The sequence below is a fragment of the Catharus ustulatus genome, chromosome 8 (assembly GCF_009819885.2).
Source record: "Catharus ustulatus isolate bCatUst1 chromosome 8, bCatUst1.pri.v2, whole genome shotgun sequence".
NCBI lineage: Eukaryota > Metazoa > Chordata > Aves > Passeriformes > Turdidae > Catharus > Catharus ustulatus.
In genome coordinates, this window is record NC_046228.1 from 13,922,017 (window position 1) to 13,938,002 (window position 15,986).

The 15,986-nt window shown below is 53.4% G+C and overlaps 1 protein-coding gene across 4 annotated transcripts in view; it reads right to left on the reverse strand.

Moving 5' to 3' along the window:
* Window positions 1-15,986, reverse strand: part of SLIT1 (slit guidance ligand 1) — a 60,934-nt gene that overhangs the window by 33,060 nt on the left and 11,888 nt on the right. For all 4 annotated transcript variants that reach the window (XR_004418562.2, XR_004418561.2, XM_033065898.1 and 1 more), the window contains exons 2-4: window positions 15,099-15,170; window positions 14,750-14,821; window positions 14,030-14,101 (exon numbers count right to left, since the gene is read on the reverse strand). Coding sequence is in view for 2 of the 4 variants with exons in the window: in XM_042779518.1 (XP_042635452.1) it covers window positions 14,030-14,101; window positions 14,750-14,821; window positions 15,099-15,170 (216 nt within the window). In the remaining 2 variants the exon portion in view is untranslated. The remainder of the gene's footprint in view (window positions 1-14,029; window positions 14,102-14,749; window positions 14,822-15,098; window positions 15,171-15,986) is intronic.

Below are 15,986 nucleotides of genomic sequence, written 5' to 3' on the forward strand. Positions count from 1 at the left end.
ACCCCCCCAGCAGCCCCTTGGCTGTGACAGCCCCATCCCTACCCACAGATGTGCCTGTTCAGACATCAACTCACATCATCCCAGACAGAGAAGAGCCTCTGCAGCCAGCCTTGCTCCATCAGCCTCACAGAGTGGAGATGCTTGGGGGTTTTGAGAGCAATTAAGGACTTGGCGGCACTGGACTTATGTTCCCAGTACCCAGAGAGGGAGAGTGGATGGGGTGTCATCCATCACCCAGAAGGGGACACTTTATCACTGGGACACCTCTGAGCACTCAGCCCAGACCCAGAATCCTCCCAGGGATTTCTGCTCCAACTGACACTTCCAGTTTTCACCACTGGGAAAAGAAGTACAGTCTCCTTTGCAACTTCAAAGGACATTCAATTCACTTCTTCCCAGCTGAGTGTTCAATCGTTAATTGCTCTCTGTCATAAAAAAGAAAAATTTAATTCTAGTCTGAATTTGTCTAGCTTCAGCCCCCAGCTATTGAATGATCTTATGCTTTTTCTTTTCTCTTTCTTTTCTTTTCTTTTTTTTTTTTTAATTTTAAATCAATGGCATCCCTATAATCAGGCTTTTCCTCATGCAGGTATGCGGAGATGAAGACAAATTTCTCTCCTAGTCTCCTCCTGCATACACTAAATAGGCCGAGCTTTTTAATTCTTTTCACTGGAAGGCAGATTTTCCAGGCCTCCAATTATCCTGCACTTCCTCTCTGAGCACTTTGTAATTTCCCAGCATCTCTCTAAACTGTGGGCCCTGAAGCAGAAACTCTGCTCAGCAGAGGCCTCCCTCCTGCCCCCCAAACTGGCAACTCCCCAGTACCCAGAGCTACTCCACGCATCCATCACTGCCCAAGCTGGAAGCCTGCATCCCAGAGCAGGCTTACACAAGGGCTGCTAAGTCTTTTTCAGTGTAACCACATCCCCAGACACTGCTCCCTGTCTTGTAGCTGTGACCTACATTTTTTTTTCCCCAGCTGCGTGACCTTGCATGAGGAAGTTTTCCAGTGCAGGTGTTCCAGGAGGAGCATCCCTGCTAGACCGGCATCCTGCCAGCAGCACCAGCCCTGCTCACGTTTCCTTCACCTATTGGCTCACGTTTCCTCCCAGATTGAGTTCTGTCACTGTGCAGGTGCTTTCTTCCCAAGCTACATCACCCACACCACTCAGCTCACCCTCAGCTGGTGCAAGGCAGAAAGAGGAGGCAACAAGAGACCAGGATATTGGGGGTGATTGGCAAAAGTCAGTATTGCCATTCCAAGACCACCGCAGCATTGCAGACATGGTGAACATTAGTTCACCACCATCAGACCCCCACTGCACCCTGCCAGAGAGATGACCACTGCAATTCCCCCAGGGATTTCTACCAGTGAAGAACGTTGCCAGAGACGCTACACAGATTTTTGCAGAATATTAATGTTTTCATGGCAATATCCTCCAGGCAAGAGCAAAATGACTTGCAGAAGTCTCGGTATATCATGTCAGCACAGTCGCTACTTATCAACCCAATTTGTCAGCTCATCAAAAAAATGATATCAGGTTTGTTTGACGAGAGCAATTTTCCATGTGGATTGGCATTAATTATCCTTTAATTCCTCCCTGATTGCCACCCGTATCGTTATTGTAGCGAGGATCGGTGTCAAGCTGGAGGCAGAGCAGCGGCTGCCACGGGGGGAGGCATGGCAGGGATGCTCTGTCTGCCATGGGGGAGGCATGGCAGGGATGCTCTGTCTGCCACGGGGGGAGGCATGGCAGGGATGCTCTGTCTGCCACGAGGGGAGGCATGGCAGGGATGCTCTGTCTGTCCCAGGGGGAGGCATGGCAGGGATGCTCTGCCTGTCCCAGAGAGACAGGCATGGCAGGGATGGTCTGTCTGTCCCAGGGACAGGCTTGGCAGGGATGCTCTGCCTGTCCCAGGGGGAGGCATGGCAGGGATGCTCTGCCTGTCCCAGTGAGAGGAATGGCAGGGATGGTCTGTCTGTCCCAGAGACAGGCATGGCAGGGATGGTCTGCCTGTCCCAGAGACAGACATGGCAGGGATGGTCTGTCTGTCCCAGGGAGAGGCATGGCAGGGATGCTCTGTCGTCACTCGCTGTGCTGTTTCGGGGTTAATGACCTCACCCTCGCTCTGGAGGTGACAAAGTGACTGATGCACAGAAAGTGTCACATCCCTCCCTACACAGCCGAGGTCCTGGGCAGGGGGAGTTGCTAAGACACAAGACCAAGATGAAGAGAATCAAGGAGGATGGGGGGATAGGAAGATCCTGTCCTAAGGAGCAGGCCCAAGGCCACAATAGGGAATTTGAGCTACCAAGCCATAAAGAGCCATATTTACACAATCACCCCTGCCAGAGTGGGGACCTGCCTGCACCACAAGACCCTATCCTTATGCAAGAAGCAGCCCTGGTCATAGGCACAGACTGGAGCAGCCCCAGGAGAAGCCAATATTTGCTTTCTCTCAGTTAACCCTCAGACTGAGGAATGCAGGGTCACCACCTGTGTGGCTCCCTGGGGAGGCAGCTGTGTGTGGAGGGATGTCCCCTTTTGGCTATGCTGTTTATTTTCTCAATATTTGTGGAAGGAAACAAGAGCTGCATGGGGGAATGTGGGGCCAAGGATGGGCTGGGAGGGCTGGCCAACAGAGCACTGGTCGAGGGTCAGCAGGTGATGGAGGTCAGCCAGCACTTCCCAACCACCCTATGTGTCCCTGTGACACCCAGCCCTCCTCTGTCACCTCCCTCATGGATGGGAAGTGTGGCTGTGGGTCTCCCTCCTGAGCCTTGCCTCCTTCCCTGGCTCAGCCATCTGTTTGAATGCAGCTGGACACACCAGAAAAAACCACTGCCTTCACAAAAAATCTGCTTCAGGGTGAGTGGGCTCATTCCCACCAGGACACCAGGGCTTTGCCAGCTTTCAATAGCAAAAGGTTTCATGTGATGCTCATTTCCATTTAACCTGCCCACTTCTGTAGCCCTGCTCTCCCTAAAAAGTTAAAATCTCCCACAAAATGATGTTCTGACCTACAGCGCAAGTGATATTCCCAGCAGATGACTGTGTCACAGCTTATATCCTCATCCTGCTCTCAGCCATTAATAAAACTCAAAAGCAATGACCTTGAGGTCCCTGCAAGTGACACCAAACCCCAGCAGCCCTTCACTTCCACACTCTTCATCTCATTTGGGACTGACATGCTTCCAATCAAGGCTCTACCACCAGACAGGCTGCAAACACACAGCCCCCTAGCACCATGTAGCAGGTCTGGAGGAGAAGTCTGGCCATTGGTGGGAGGCAAAGCCCTTGGAAAGATGGGCAGGGCTGTCACCACATCTCTAATCCCTACAGATCTGGGAGGTGCAACTGGCAGGGCCACACAAGCAATTTAGTTCCTGTCTCTGTGACTCAGTTTTCCACCTGTAAATACAAAAAAAATATGCTGACATCTGCAGTGATGGGGATATTGAACTGAGCGAGCGCCCACCCTAAGCTACTCTGGAGCCCAGGGGGAGGGCAACAAACACAAATATTATCATTCCTCATTGCAACCAAGACTGCAGAGCAGAAACTGATGCACCAGTGGTGCTGCCCCAGTGGGCTGTATTTGCAATGTCAGCTAATGATCGAGTTGAGGCACCTCTGAAAGCTGGAATCACACACACCGTGGATATCCCCAGCCCCACATCCCCTGAACCTTGCAGCAGGGAGAGCAGAACCTGCTGCACCCCATGCTCCGGGCCAGCCAGGGAAGGTGCATCCTGTGGTGCATCTGCCTGCTCACTCCCAGCACAGCTGGGCAGTCACAGCACCTGGGGAGCCTCAGGACACCCCAGTGCCTCTGGCACATGCTCGGAGCAGCCGCCCTGCCGCAGGAGAACCAGCAGCTGCCTGCTGTAGCATCCCAGCTCCCAGCCCCAAGCTCCTTAGCAGCGGCCCCTGGCTGGGGTTGGGGTTGTGGGGGTGTTTCCCAGTCCAGGATGCCCATCTGGAACCCATTAGGCACCTTTAATCCCCCTCATCCATTCTGGTGCTGTCTGAGCTCCCCCCCACCAACACACACAAACGCTGCCATTCAAGCAGTTAATTTAAACAAATTCTGCCCAGCCGCCACATCGAGAAGCGATGAAAAAGCCAAACGAAGCAGCTCAAAGCCAAGGGGAGAATGAAAAAAAATAGAAAGAAAGAAAGAAAATAAAAGAAAGAAAACCACTCGGCACGGCGGGGCTGATACCCAGAAAGACCAGCTGCATCCTCCCATCCAGGCAGCCCCAGTCCTCCCTTCTCACAGGCAATCAGATACCATGCGGGCTGTGTAATTGGATGGCAAAGGATAGAGAGAGACATCTTAAAGCTTGGGTCTAATCTCATTAGCACCCGGCTGCGGGGATGCTGTGAAATCGTAGGATGCAGGAATGAGCAACATGCTGAGCCCGTGGGGAGGAGAACAAGCGAGCTGGAGCGGGACGACAACACCGGGAGGTGGAAATGCCTCCGGTCAGACAGCAAGAGCTGGAAGCACTGCTGAGTCCTGGGAATGCAGCCAGTCCCCTTGCTTGCTCCTCACTTCCTTGCTCCTGTTTACCCCACAAGCACAGATCCCCACTCCTGCTGCACGGCCCTGACTTTATCCCTGTGATTGGTAATTAACAGTGCCAGCATCAATCGCCGGGCAGTAACAGCCTGGTTGTGCAATAGAGAGGAGCTGCCACGGAGTGTCCCTGGGAATTGAATACCTACCCCCCATCCACACACCCACTCTGCATTTCCACCATTCCTGCCTCGGACTGGCACATACCTAGCAAAACACACTACTGCAGGTTTTGCTGGGTATGTGCTGGTTCATGGCAAGAGGAATCACCAGACTCCAGGCAAACATCCCAAAAGGGTGCCATGATGAGATCAACCCTGATCTCCAGGACCCTGCTGCCACTGCAAGTTTCTGTTATATAGTGACTGGCCAATGGTGACCACTGGGAAAAAGCAACCTAGATGGGGTGAAGCAGAGGGGATGAAGCACTCATCCATCTGTGGGGCTCTTAGGTGGACAAAAGCCCCTTTGAGTGTCATACCAGGGATGGGAAGGTGTGGGGAAACAGTCAGAATTCCCAGGTCCCTTTCACAGTTCTGCCATGGGAGGGATTAGGGGCTGGAGAACTTCCCAGCTCCAGGATGGAAGACACTTTTTGTGCTTTCCACATTCAGTACTCTGTCCATGCAACATTGCTAACACCTCTCCCTCCTTTCTCCATAGAATCATAACATTACCATTTCCCAAACACTCAAGTGGATGGTCAGGCTCTTTCTGGCAGCATCTCCCAGGGAAACATCTCTCCTCCAGCCCCAGGGCCAGCACGAAGTCAGGCCACTTTATTTCTCTTCAAGTAGCTCTGCCTCAAATGCCATCCCTCACTGGAGGGGCAGCGAGGACCAGACAAGGAAAAGGAGGGGTGAGGAAACCATTCTAAACCATCCCTGCCATTTCCTGCCTCCCAGTTTAAAGAAAACAAGACAGTAGGATGTCTTCAGTTACCAACAGCTCCCTTGGGAGTAGTAAAAATTAATCCAGCTTTTCCTATCCTGAAGGGAAATGCAGACACAAATGAGGACAAAAGCCTCTGTGGGCAAAGGGGGGTGCAATAACCATGGAAGGGTCGAGGAAGGCAGCTGGTAAGACCCCTTAATCCATGCTCTGGCAGGGCACAGAAGTCTGAGTCTCGCTGGTTAAGTCAGGCTAAGCCTGAGATGATAATTAATTTAACACAGATGAGAATCTGGAAAATGAATTCCCACCTCCCCAAACCCATCCCAGCAGGGTTCCCTTGCATATGGATGCCAATAGGTTCACACAGGGAAATGTGCTCCTCAAACCAGGACACCCTCAGCTCATCCCTGCAGGCAGGGCACAGCTTCCCCTTAGCAATGCCTAGGAGCCCTGCTGCACTGGGAAAGCCCCCAGGTGTGGAAAGGGGCATCTTTCCCACTTCAGCTCATCTGTTTGGCCCTTACAGTGCCTTAGCATGGGGAACTTTACCCACCACAGCACTGGATAAAGCATCCCAGTGCTCCAGGCAGCCCACTTGGGCAAGAAGCTGGAGCTCACCAAGCCCAACTGCTCATGTCAGGGTTGCAGGCTGTGTGATCCAGCATCAATGCCAAAAGGACCACAGGTCCCTTGGGAGCAGAAGAGGAAGAACAGGGCACAGGCAACCTGTTGGAAGCAGTGCTGAAAACTGCTGGCAACTTGTTTTCATGGCAGTCCCAGCAAGAGAGATGAGGGGTTCCAGCACCCACCCACGGGAAGATCAACCAGCAAATGCAGGGTAATTACCTGGCTCTGCACGTTCACACGTCTGTGAGATGCACATGCAGCAGTACCAAGCTATAACTTAGCCTCAAATTACTGCATAAGACTTTTTTTCTTCCACATTCTGGAACTCAAATTACCAGAGGCTAATTCTGCTCACGATTCTTTAATATCACTTTGAACCCTTCTACTATCTGAGCTGTGAAAACAGGAGGAAGGAAATGCCTTTATCCTGCACTCAAAATGGATGGACAAAGGGATCAGCTCTCTTTTAACTCTTTCAGGGGACCAAAGGTGGCCAAAGGCTGAAGTGGGACAATGTAGGCAATGAGCTGTGAGGCAGGTAAAGAATAAATAATTTCTGTGTTTTAATAACTGTGTAATTAGCACTGCTACTCAGCTTTAGGAAGACTCAATTTTTCATTGCTTTTTCCCATGGGTTGCAAATTCCCATTTGCCAGTGCACTGCTGGGAAGCTGGACGGGGATGCTCTGCATAATGCTGTGTGGAGGGGAGGACTTTGCTGAAAGGAGCAGGGGGCTGAAAGCTGCACCTCACCACATTTTCAGCCCCTTTAGCTTTAATAACATCACAAAACCCAAATCCAAGCCTGCACCCAAAGCAAGACAGAGAATGAGCCCAGCAGAACCAGTGGCTCAAGGAGAGAGCCCCAGAGCGGGGCTTGACCCCGTGCATTTCCAGGGAAACCGTGGAAGCGACTCAACAGCCAGAAAACCGGAGCCGGCCGTGAGTCAGGAGCACGACGGGGTGCATGGAGGGAATGGGGCAGATTATCTCCAGGACGCCGTCTGGCAATGCCCACTGCTGGCATTGGCTCACTGGCAAGATAATGGCACAGAACAGAGCCAGGGCATCCCTGTGCAGGGCTTGCACCACCATCCTGGTGGGACGGGGCCTGGGCTGCTGGGAAGCAAAGAGGGAAAAAAACCAGGTTGAGGCATGATTGCTACCCTCACCCCAGCACTCCTGTGCCTCTGGAGATTGCAGGTCAAGTCCCAAAATGCTTATGGAAATGCTTAAATAAAGAGAATGTGTTTAATTTGTGAGGCTTTGAGGTTGTCTGCACTCAGGATCTGCCAGGGAGTTACTGCCCTCCCCCCACCCACAAAAAGCTGAGATTTGTGGCACATCAATGATGGAGGGAGAACTGGGAGAGCACCAGGCAGTGAGCAGCTCCCTGCACACGGGTGCTCCTTCCCAGCAGGGTTATCCAGCACAAAACCCCAGAGATATCTGTAAGGATGCTGTCCCCACAGCCAGGAGCACAAGGTCTGTCTCAGCTTGGCCCTTCCGTAGCCCCTGAGCCCCGCCAAGGCTGGGGTGCCAGGAGCAGTGGCTCAGCGCCTGGCAGCCTGCCGGGAGGGGGCTGGCCGCCCGCCCGCCTGGCAGCATCCTCCCCTAGGTAACCTCCCCACCTATTAGTGGCACATTTGTTTCCCTGCGTTTCCTTAGAGCTGTCACGAGCCACACTGACTCTTTGTTCCCGGGGGCTGCAGAGAGGCCTCCCTTCCCCTTCCCCCCAGCTGGTGTGGGGGGTGTCTTGCAGCACACAGACCCCGCAGCTCCCCCCTCCCCCCAGCTCCAGGGGTAAACACGCTGCCCCCTCCTCATTGGTATTCGGGGGGACACATCCCAGCCTGGCCCCCCCAGCCCTGCTCTGTCCCCAACAGAAGGAGCTTTGTCGGGGAGCGCGATGGGGTACGGCACCCGCAGTCCAAAACGTGGGCATGGTGACAGCGGGGACACTTGGCCCTCACCCGGCAAGGGGAGGGGGATGCTGCTGGAGGGGGAGCTGGGACAAAATGAGGGATGCTGGGGAAGGGGAAGCAGGGAGGTTTGCTCCAGGAAAGTTGCTCCCTGCTCTGACCTTGGCACTTAGCTCTTGGACCACAGACCTTTGCACAGAATACCAGCACATACACATCTGTGCAAAGAGTGAGGGGGCACGTGCCCAGGGAGCCAAAGCAACCCTGCTCCAGCCTGGGAAGATGAAAACACAATGCTGTGCCCACAGGTCCCTTCCCACGCAGCGGCTGCCGGCTCCAGGGCACTCGCTGAGCTCCAGAACCAGCACAAAACCTCACTGGCAGCAAACCTCAACCAAAGACCCAACAGAAGTGACTGTGGGAGGTGGGGGCAGGTGTCTGGCATAGGAGAGCCAGGGCACAGCCAGAGCCAGCCCACCACAGTGACATCGTGTCCAGGGAGCCAACCAGCAGACAGGCACCAAATTTCCCCCTCTAAATTGAAAATGGGGCTCAAGCATATGTCCCCCACTGGGAGGGAGCAAAGCTGTGGCAGATGCATTCCCCAGAGAGAGTCCCCACCTGGCACCCACACCTCCCAGCTGGCACCAGCATGACTACCCACTGTGGGGGCACAGGACCGCTCCTTTATCCAGCAGCCACCAAGTACACATTTTTTCTTCCATCTCTGCCTTCCCTATCTGGGGGTTTTCCTGGCACAGCCCGAAGAGGAACGGTCACTAGTACAGTCTCGCAAGCAACACCTCCCACGCGCAGCCAGCCCCATCCGAGCGGGGCCTGTTTTGTTATTCCTTTCTCTGACAGCTCCTTTTTCACTTGTCACCCTGTTTTGCTACTACTCAGCTCACAGCTTCCTCTGGCGTGGCTGTGATCCTCTCCTTCTTGAAGGATGTCATTTGCATTTTCTCAAGTTATTTAGCAGCCCTCCATATTTCTCTGCCTGTTTTTCTAAAGGCAATTAGGGCTGGGTTTAGCCAAATGCAGGGGTGGTGCGAGGAACCTGCCCCAGGGTTCGCTGTATTATCATCTCTCCTAACCAGGCAGCACACCTAGCTGTGGTGCTCTCTGCCACTCAGCTCAGAACTCACAGATCTTTAAATACCCCTGGGTCCACGGTGGGTCTGGACCAGCCCCTGGCCCCTCTGTCAGCTCCCAGACAGACGCAGTCCTAGAGCATCACTATTCCCCTGCAGGCTCTGGCTGCAGGAGAAGAGTCTCACGGGAGCGTGACAATCCCCCCAGCTCCTACAACATTTCACATGTCCCCGGCTCAGAAAGTCACCAGCCCTGATTGAGATGTTAATGCTGTTTCCAGGGAGCCCCTGCCCTTACAGACTGAGAGCAGCAAGGCAGCCCTTCCCCCTGGGCTTGGCTGCCAGCTGAGATGTGGCACCATCTCCTTCACCATTTTTGCTGGCATGGGTCTGACAGAAACTGAGAGTCTGTGGCCCATGTCCTAAATCTCCCTCCTACAGACAAGACTTTTTACCCCTACTCTGCTCACTCTCTCTCAGCTCCCACTCTGCCTGAGCAAGGAGCAGATACTGCAGCTTTTGTTGAAAACCACTGGCCAGGCAGTCCCATGGGGATACATCCATCCAGGATTGTGACTCCCCTGTAGGAGCAACTCCCCAGAGCTCCTCACAGTCAAGCGCCCACTGCTCCTCTCCTCCCTCGCATCAGCTCGGCTTCCCTTGGAGAAAACTATTTATTTATAGCCCTCCTGGCTGCCTTTAGCACATTTGAACAGCCCACGTCTTTGCCTCCCTGATGATGTGCCCGCAGCATTTCTGTCCTCACCCTGCTGCTGCAGTCGTTCCAGACTCCTCTCTCCTCCTTGCATCCCCCATCCAGAACCCCCAAAGGGACTCAGAAACAGCTTCAGGAGGTTTTAAGGGGAGGTGAGCAGAGAACAGAGAGAGTGCTACAAAACTCCTTTCTCATCCTTCCCCCCCAGCTCTTCCCAAGGAAGCAGAGAGAAACTCTGCTTGTTTATTCTGCTGGGGGTTGTTGGAAAACCCAAAAAAACCCCAACTCCGCGAGGAAAGATGGTGAAGGAAGGTCTGCCAGCATCCCCCTGGCTGCTGGTGTGCATCAGGGCAGTACTGCAGCACCATTGCAGAGCCAAGATGTGTGTGGCTGTGGCACACTGGGGACCAACACGGGGCACTGCAATAGAAGAGGTCACCTTCTTGCCTGGGTAATCCTCACTGGAAGGAAAGATCCATCTTTTTATCAGCTCTTCACTTCACAGGAGATGTGCTCTTCCCCAGTGAGCTGCTGGGGGACCCTGGCTTTCCCCCCTGAGCCCACAAAGCTTTGTTCTTCCATCCAGTGCTGACAGTTTAATTAAACCCAGTTTGAGAACGGGTCACTGAGGTCAGGCGCTCTCCAGTGAAACCTCAGATCAGCACCATTTCCAGCCATCAGGACTGCTTAATGAGTTATCCGCTCATTGCGGGGGACATAAATAAAGGAGGCCATGCAGGAGTCCCCCCTGCCTCCTAGCCCCACTCCTGGCCAAGGACCTCCCCATCCACCCCCCAATATCAGACTGAAATGGGCTCTGAGCAGGCGTCAGCTCAATATTCCCAAATTCCAAGGGGAAAACATTCCTCTCCAGGCGTCTCACCTCCCCCATGCCCTCATTTGAGGTTTGCTTTCCGTTGGCCCTTTCCTGCCATTCCCCAGTTTATTTAAGCCCTGACGGATCAGGTTTAACTCCAATCCCTTCCATTATCCCAATGCACAAATGCTCTTTACAGCCAACTTCCACATAACTAATTGTAGCTCAAACTGGGCTGGGAGACCACCAAGTACCACCAACGTGGATTAGGCTCTGACATTCAGGAGGTGGACAAGGAGCTCTCCATCCCAACCTGAACCTGAGAGACTCCTCTTGTGCTCCTGAAAAATTTTCATCAGGTTCAGTGGGAAAGGCACACTGGGAAACTGATCTATGGATATCACATACCCCTAATGCAACAGACTTGCCTTCATCTTCTGTGTTACTGATGTTTTGAAAAAGATCCATCAAGACTATGTCTAGAAAAGGCTGGAGCACCCAGGCTTGCATGTAAGGGCCCATCTAAGCAACCCCCAGCAGCTCCTGTAATCCACCCCTGGCTTTCTGCTTCAGCTGCCACCAGACAGCCTCATTTCCCAACTAAACAGATCTCAGCCTGACTCATTCAGTCAGTTTTTGCTAATTCAAGACCTCCCAGTACAACAGTCTAAGGACATGAGGACCTAGCAAGGACTCCAGAACTCAAGAAGCATGCCATGGGTGGCTGCAGTCAGCAGGTCAAGGGGAAGCCTGTTTGCTGGAAGTGATCTGGAGATCAGGATTTGCAAGAAAATGGTGCTGGTAAGAGCCTTTTTTCCCTAGACCAGCACAGGTCCTGGCCTGTTTCTGGGCAGGGAGGGGGTCCTGAGCAGTGGGGCCATCCCAGATCCATTTCAGCAGTTAAACAAGTGCAAAGCCCAGTGGGGAGGCTCCAATTTCGTTCAAGGAGAGCTGATTTCAATTTAGTTCTCCACTGACTCATATCCCTGTAGCCTGACTCGGGTTTGCAGCAATTTAAGACTCCTTATGACCTCCTGCACTGGCTGGCTAGCACTGGTCCAGATCCCACCTCCTGCTCAGCCAGCCTGTGTGCCTAGACAAGCCACCCAGGGCACCCCCTGCCCTGTTATACCCCCAAAACATCCCTGAGCACCTCAGCAACCAGCAAACTCAAGGAGAGGGAGCAGCAGGTCCTCTGGCACACAGGGCTCTGTTGCACAAATGCAGAACTCGAGGATCTTCCAGGACAATGGCTCCTGATGTCTTCTCTGGGCAGACCCCAGGGCTCCACCCCTACCCTCATTAATGTGTGTAGGGAAATGTGCTGCAAGGGGCCTGCAGGGTGGCTCAGTGTGTCCCCTGTCCCCAGTCACACTGCTCATCACAGGGACCCTCTGCTCTAAGCATCCACCAAAGCTCCCCATGACATGGCACCAGCTATAGTCGAGGAGCTGCAAAATCTGAGCCTATGAACATGGCCCCAGACCGAACAGGAAAAGCTCCAGGTGCTGGTATCCAGGCAGTTTGCCATGGCAGAAATGGCCAGAAAACAAGACAGGGAGGGAGGGAAAAGGTTTGAAATAACCACCACATTGCAGCAAGCAGTAAAACAACAGGAAGAGGCTGAAATGCACCTGAACATGAGGTGGCTGCAAGGAGCCCCTTGCATAGCCCTCTTAAACCCTTGGTGGTATTACAGCCCCGTGCACACCGTGGCATAGTCCTGGCTCCACACGAGCCTGGTGGCTGGGTAGGGGCACACTGTGTGCGTAGGGGATACACATGCTGCTCTTCTGCATCTCCACAATGAATTGTTAGGGTTTGCTCATTTAAAGAGCCTGGCATTAAAATATAGAGAAGATGAAAAAGGAGACATGAATATTTGTAAAATTATTCTCTTGCCCATGTTTCTGTTATGCAATGGGCGGCTGCAGGAGGATGGGCCCTTGCTGGCGCCACGATATGGCACAGCTGAGCTCAACAAATGCCATTTGATAATTAATTGAACGCCTGTGCTATCAGCTGCCATTACCTAGGCCCATCTTTGGCGCCTGTCCACCACTTCACACATCCCATGCTGGCAACCCACACAGCATTTTAACCCTTCATTACATGCCTCAGGCTGGACTCTGGGACTGACTCCCTGGCACTGTTGGAAGAAAATGGCTCAGCCATAGCCTGACTGCACAGGCAGGGCTGTCTGGCCCCAACATGGACATGCCGGCCCTGGGAATGTCTCAGCACATTTAGTTATTTCATCCATTCCAGCCTTGCCTCAGCAGGGACCTGGCATCCTCATGTCACAGCCGATCAATGGAGCAAGATGCAGAAAGCTTGTGTCCTGGCAACTACCACCCCAACCCACAGGGTATAAGCTGCTTCTCTAAGTGGTGGAGAGCACCCAGCTCCAGTCTGGCACGCACCCTCTCCTCCTCACAGCACCCTTCCCAATGTATGTGGTGCCTGACATAGCTGAGAGCCTGTAAACACTTTGTTTGAACAATGCTGGCACTGCTGAAAGCACCATTGCCTGAGCAAAACAGCCGCAGGCAAGGGAAACCCAATATGGAACAGAGAATATTTATCAAAGCCCCAGCAGCCCTCCCCAAGCAGCCTGCTGCTGCACAGAGGGAGGAGGAGCAGAGAAACCTGTGAAGCTGGGGCTTGCACAGCAAGAGACAGTCCCTGGAGTTGTTTCTGCAGGTGCAGAGGGACAGGCAGGGATGGGGACAAGTAGAGCACAGTGAGGAGGGGGCAGTAGGCATGAAGGGCTGGAACTGCCCCAGGCAGAACTTCCCCCTCCTTCTCCAGACACCTACAGAATGGCAGCTCTTGAGCAGGGCTGCGGGGCTCTCTGTGCCCCATGGGGGTCTCTGGGCAGAATGTGATCCCCTTAGGGACACCCTCTTCCACCCTCCTTTCATGAGAACCTGAGCTAGTGTGTAAGTGAACCCTGCTCCAAAGCCCATGATCCACACCCAGGGAGGAGTCTGAGGAGCTCACAGCACCTCTCCACCTGACACTGTGCGGGCACAGCTCAACTCTGCGATGCCAGACCCAGCCCAGACTGCCAGCACCTTATCCCATATCCTCATGTGTTACAAGGACATCCTTAACACTGCCAGTCTCAGGTCTCCTGCAAACCACAGCCCATTTCCCACCTTGCTGCATGTTTGGGTCACACAGAAACAGGGTGCATTCCCCTGCCACATGCTGAGCCTTCATCGGGGCAACACACCAGTAACCACCAGCACAAACCCCCCAGAAGCACCACCCTCCTGAGGCACCAGTGCCCCTCCAAACCCCAGGGCACTGCCCCAAGTGAGCCCACACCACTGCTGGGCAGGGGAGCCCTGCGGGCACAGCAGGTACTTACAGCCGTGACAGCGCCTGGTTATTCTGGAAGAGAAGTTCGGGCAGGGAGTGCAGCTGGTTGCGATTCAGCCGTCTGCAGGGAAAGAAGAAAAGGGTCAGGGTTTGGGGTACAAAGCAATGAGTCCATCTGCAGCCCAGCTGGATGCACCAGGCAGAGCTGGGTACTTTGGCTCACTCAGAGAGGCCAATGGAGCACAGCATCCCACCTGGCAAGGACACCCCCACCCTGCTCACCACAGTTCTGGGCAGGGACAACCACGGGGCACTAATAGACCTACTCACAATGTTGTAATTACATGCAGAGAGGACGCCAAGCTGTTAACTGCTGACTGCTGCTTAACTGCACTCTGAACCTGCTGCTCGCTCAGCTCCTCATATTTGCTCCAGCAGCTTGGGATTTTCAAACTGCTGAGCTATTTTACTGAGTACTGGACCAGAACTTACAGCTCCCTTGCTAACGCACAGGACACAGCTGATACAGCAAAAGTCATTTGTGTTTAACCTGCTCCTCACTTTAAAGCATCAGAAAGCACTCTAAGATCTATAGAAACAGAAATAGGTGTGCTTCCCAAACTGTAAAATACCACTGCCATGCAGAATAGAAACTGTTTGAAGTCAGGCAGCACTGATACATTAGGGTTTAAGGAAAAAAGGAAAGGATGCTCTCTGCAACTAAATCCAGCAGCCCCTCACCAACCTCCCCCCATGACCAGACACTCACAGCCGCTCAAGCTCCTTCATGTCATCAAATGCCCCACGCTCCACCATGCTGATCTGGTTTTCCATCAGCTGCCTGCAAAGAGAAGGGGTCAGCTTTCCAGAGAAGTGGTCCCCAGTGCCTCCATTACTTCTTTTGACCCAAGGCACCTCACTCCCATTATCCCCTTAACACAGCCCAGACTCTTCCCACTCTCTCCCGGTGGAAATCCACCGTGCTCAGCCCAACACAATACCCTCCAGCCCTGCTGGCTGAAGCCCACAGAAAGATCCTGAGTAACTCCAGGAGGAGCCACAAACCAAGCACAATATCCACCAAGGTGGGGGCAGCTGGCCCCTCATCAGGAACTCACAGGACACGGAGCTGCTTCAGCCCAGCAAAGTCATTCTTGTTGATTCGTGTTATGTTGTTGCCATTGAGCTCCCTGCAGAGAAAAGAGGAAGAAATTAGCAGGAAAACACTCAGGAGGCAGCCAGGCACTGGGCATCCCCAGTACGTCCCCAAAACCGGCAGGCAGGGCCCAAAGGACAGTAGGAGCTGGTGCAATTCCTCACCAGGAATGGCCCCTGGCTCCAGAGAGGACCCTCATCCTCAATGACCAGCAGTGCTGGGCACACAGAAGTCTGACTGGCTGTGGCTGTGTGAGCTGGCATCTTTCATGGACCATAAGGCAACAAGAGGCAGGGGCTGTCCAGCTCCTCCCTGTTCCCATTCCAGAAGCCTCCCATGGGATGCATGTCACCCCATTCTGCAAATGCAGCTAACACCTGGTAGAGTCATCCCAAACACAGTTTTTCAGGCAAGGGTAACAAGAAACAAAAAAAAGTCCCCAAAACAGCAGGCTCCCTCCGAATACCCAGCTGCAAGACACTTACATGTGTGACACTTACATGATAATGGCTCCTGCCATTATCCTTGCATCACAACCTGTTCAGTGCACAGCCATTTCACACCTTCTACCTGGAGAATAAGCCACATTCAGGTTTCACCTGCCAAGAGAAGCTTGCACAGGACAAGCTGCTTTGTGGCATCACTCTCATTAAAAGCCCTGGGTGAGCATAGGAACAGGCAATGCAACTAGAAAGGAGATGACGCCCTCCTTGCTCATTCTGCTGGTGGAAATAAGGGGTATCTACACCCACGCCATGGCCTGGGTCCTGCTCAGGCTCTGTGGAGCACCAGGACATGTGTCCCACTGCTGTACACACACGTGGCAGGGCCTCTGCTCCCAGCCTGCTGG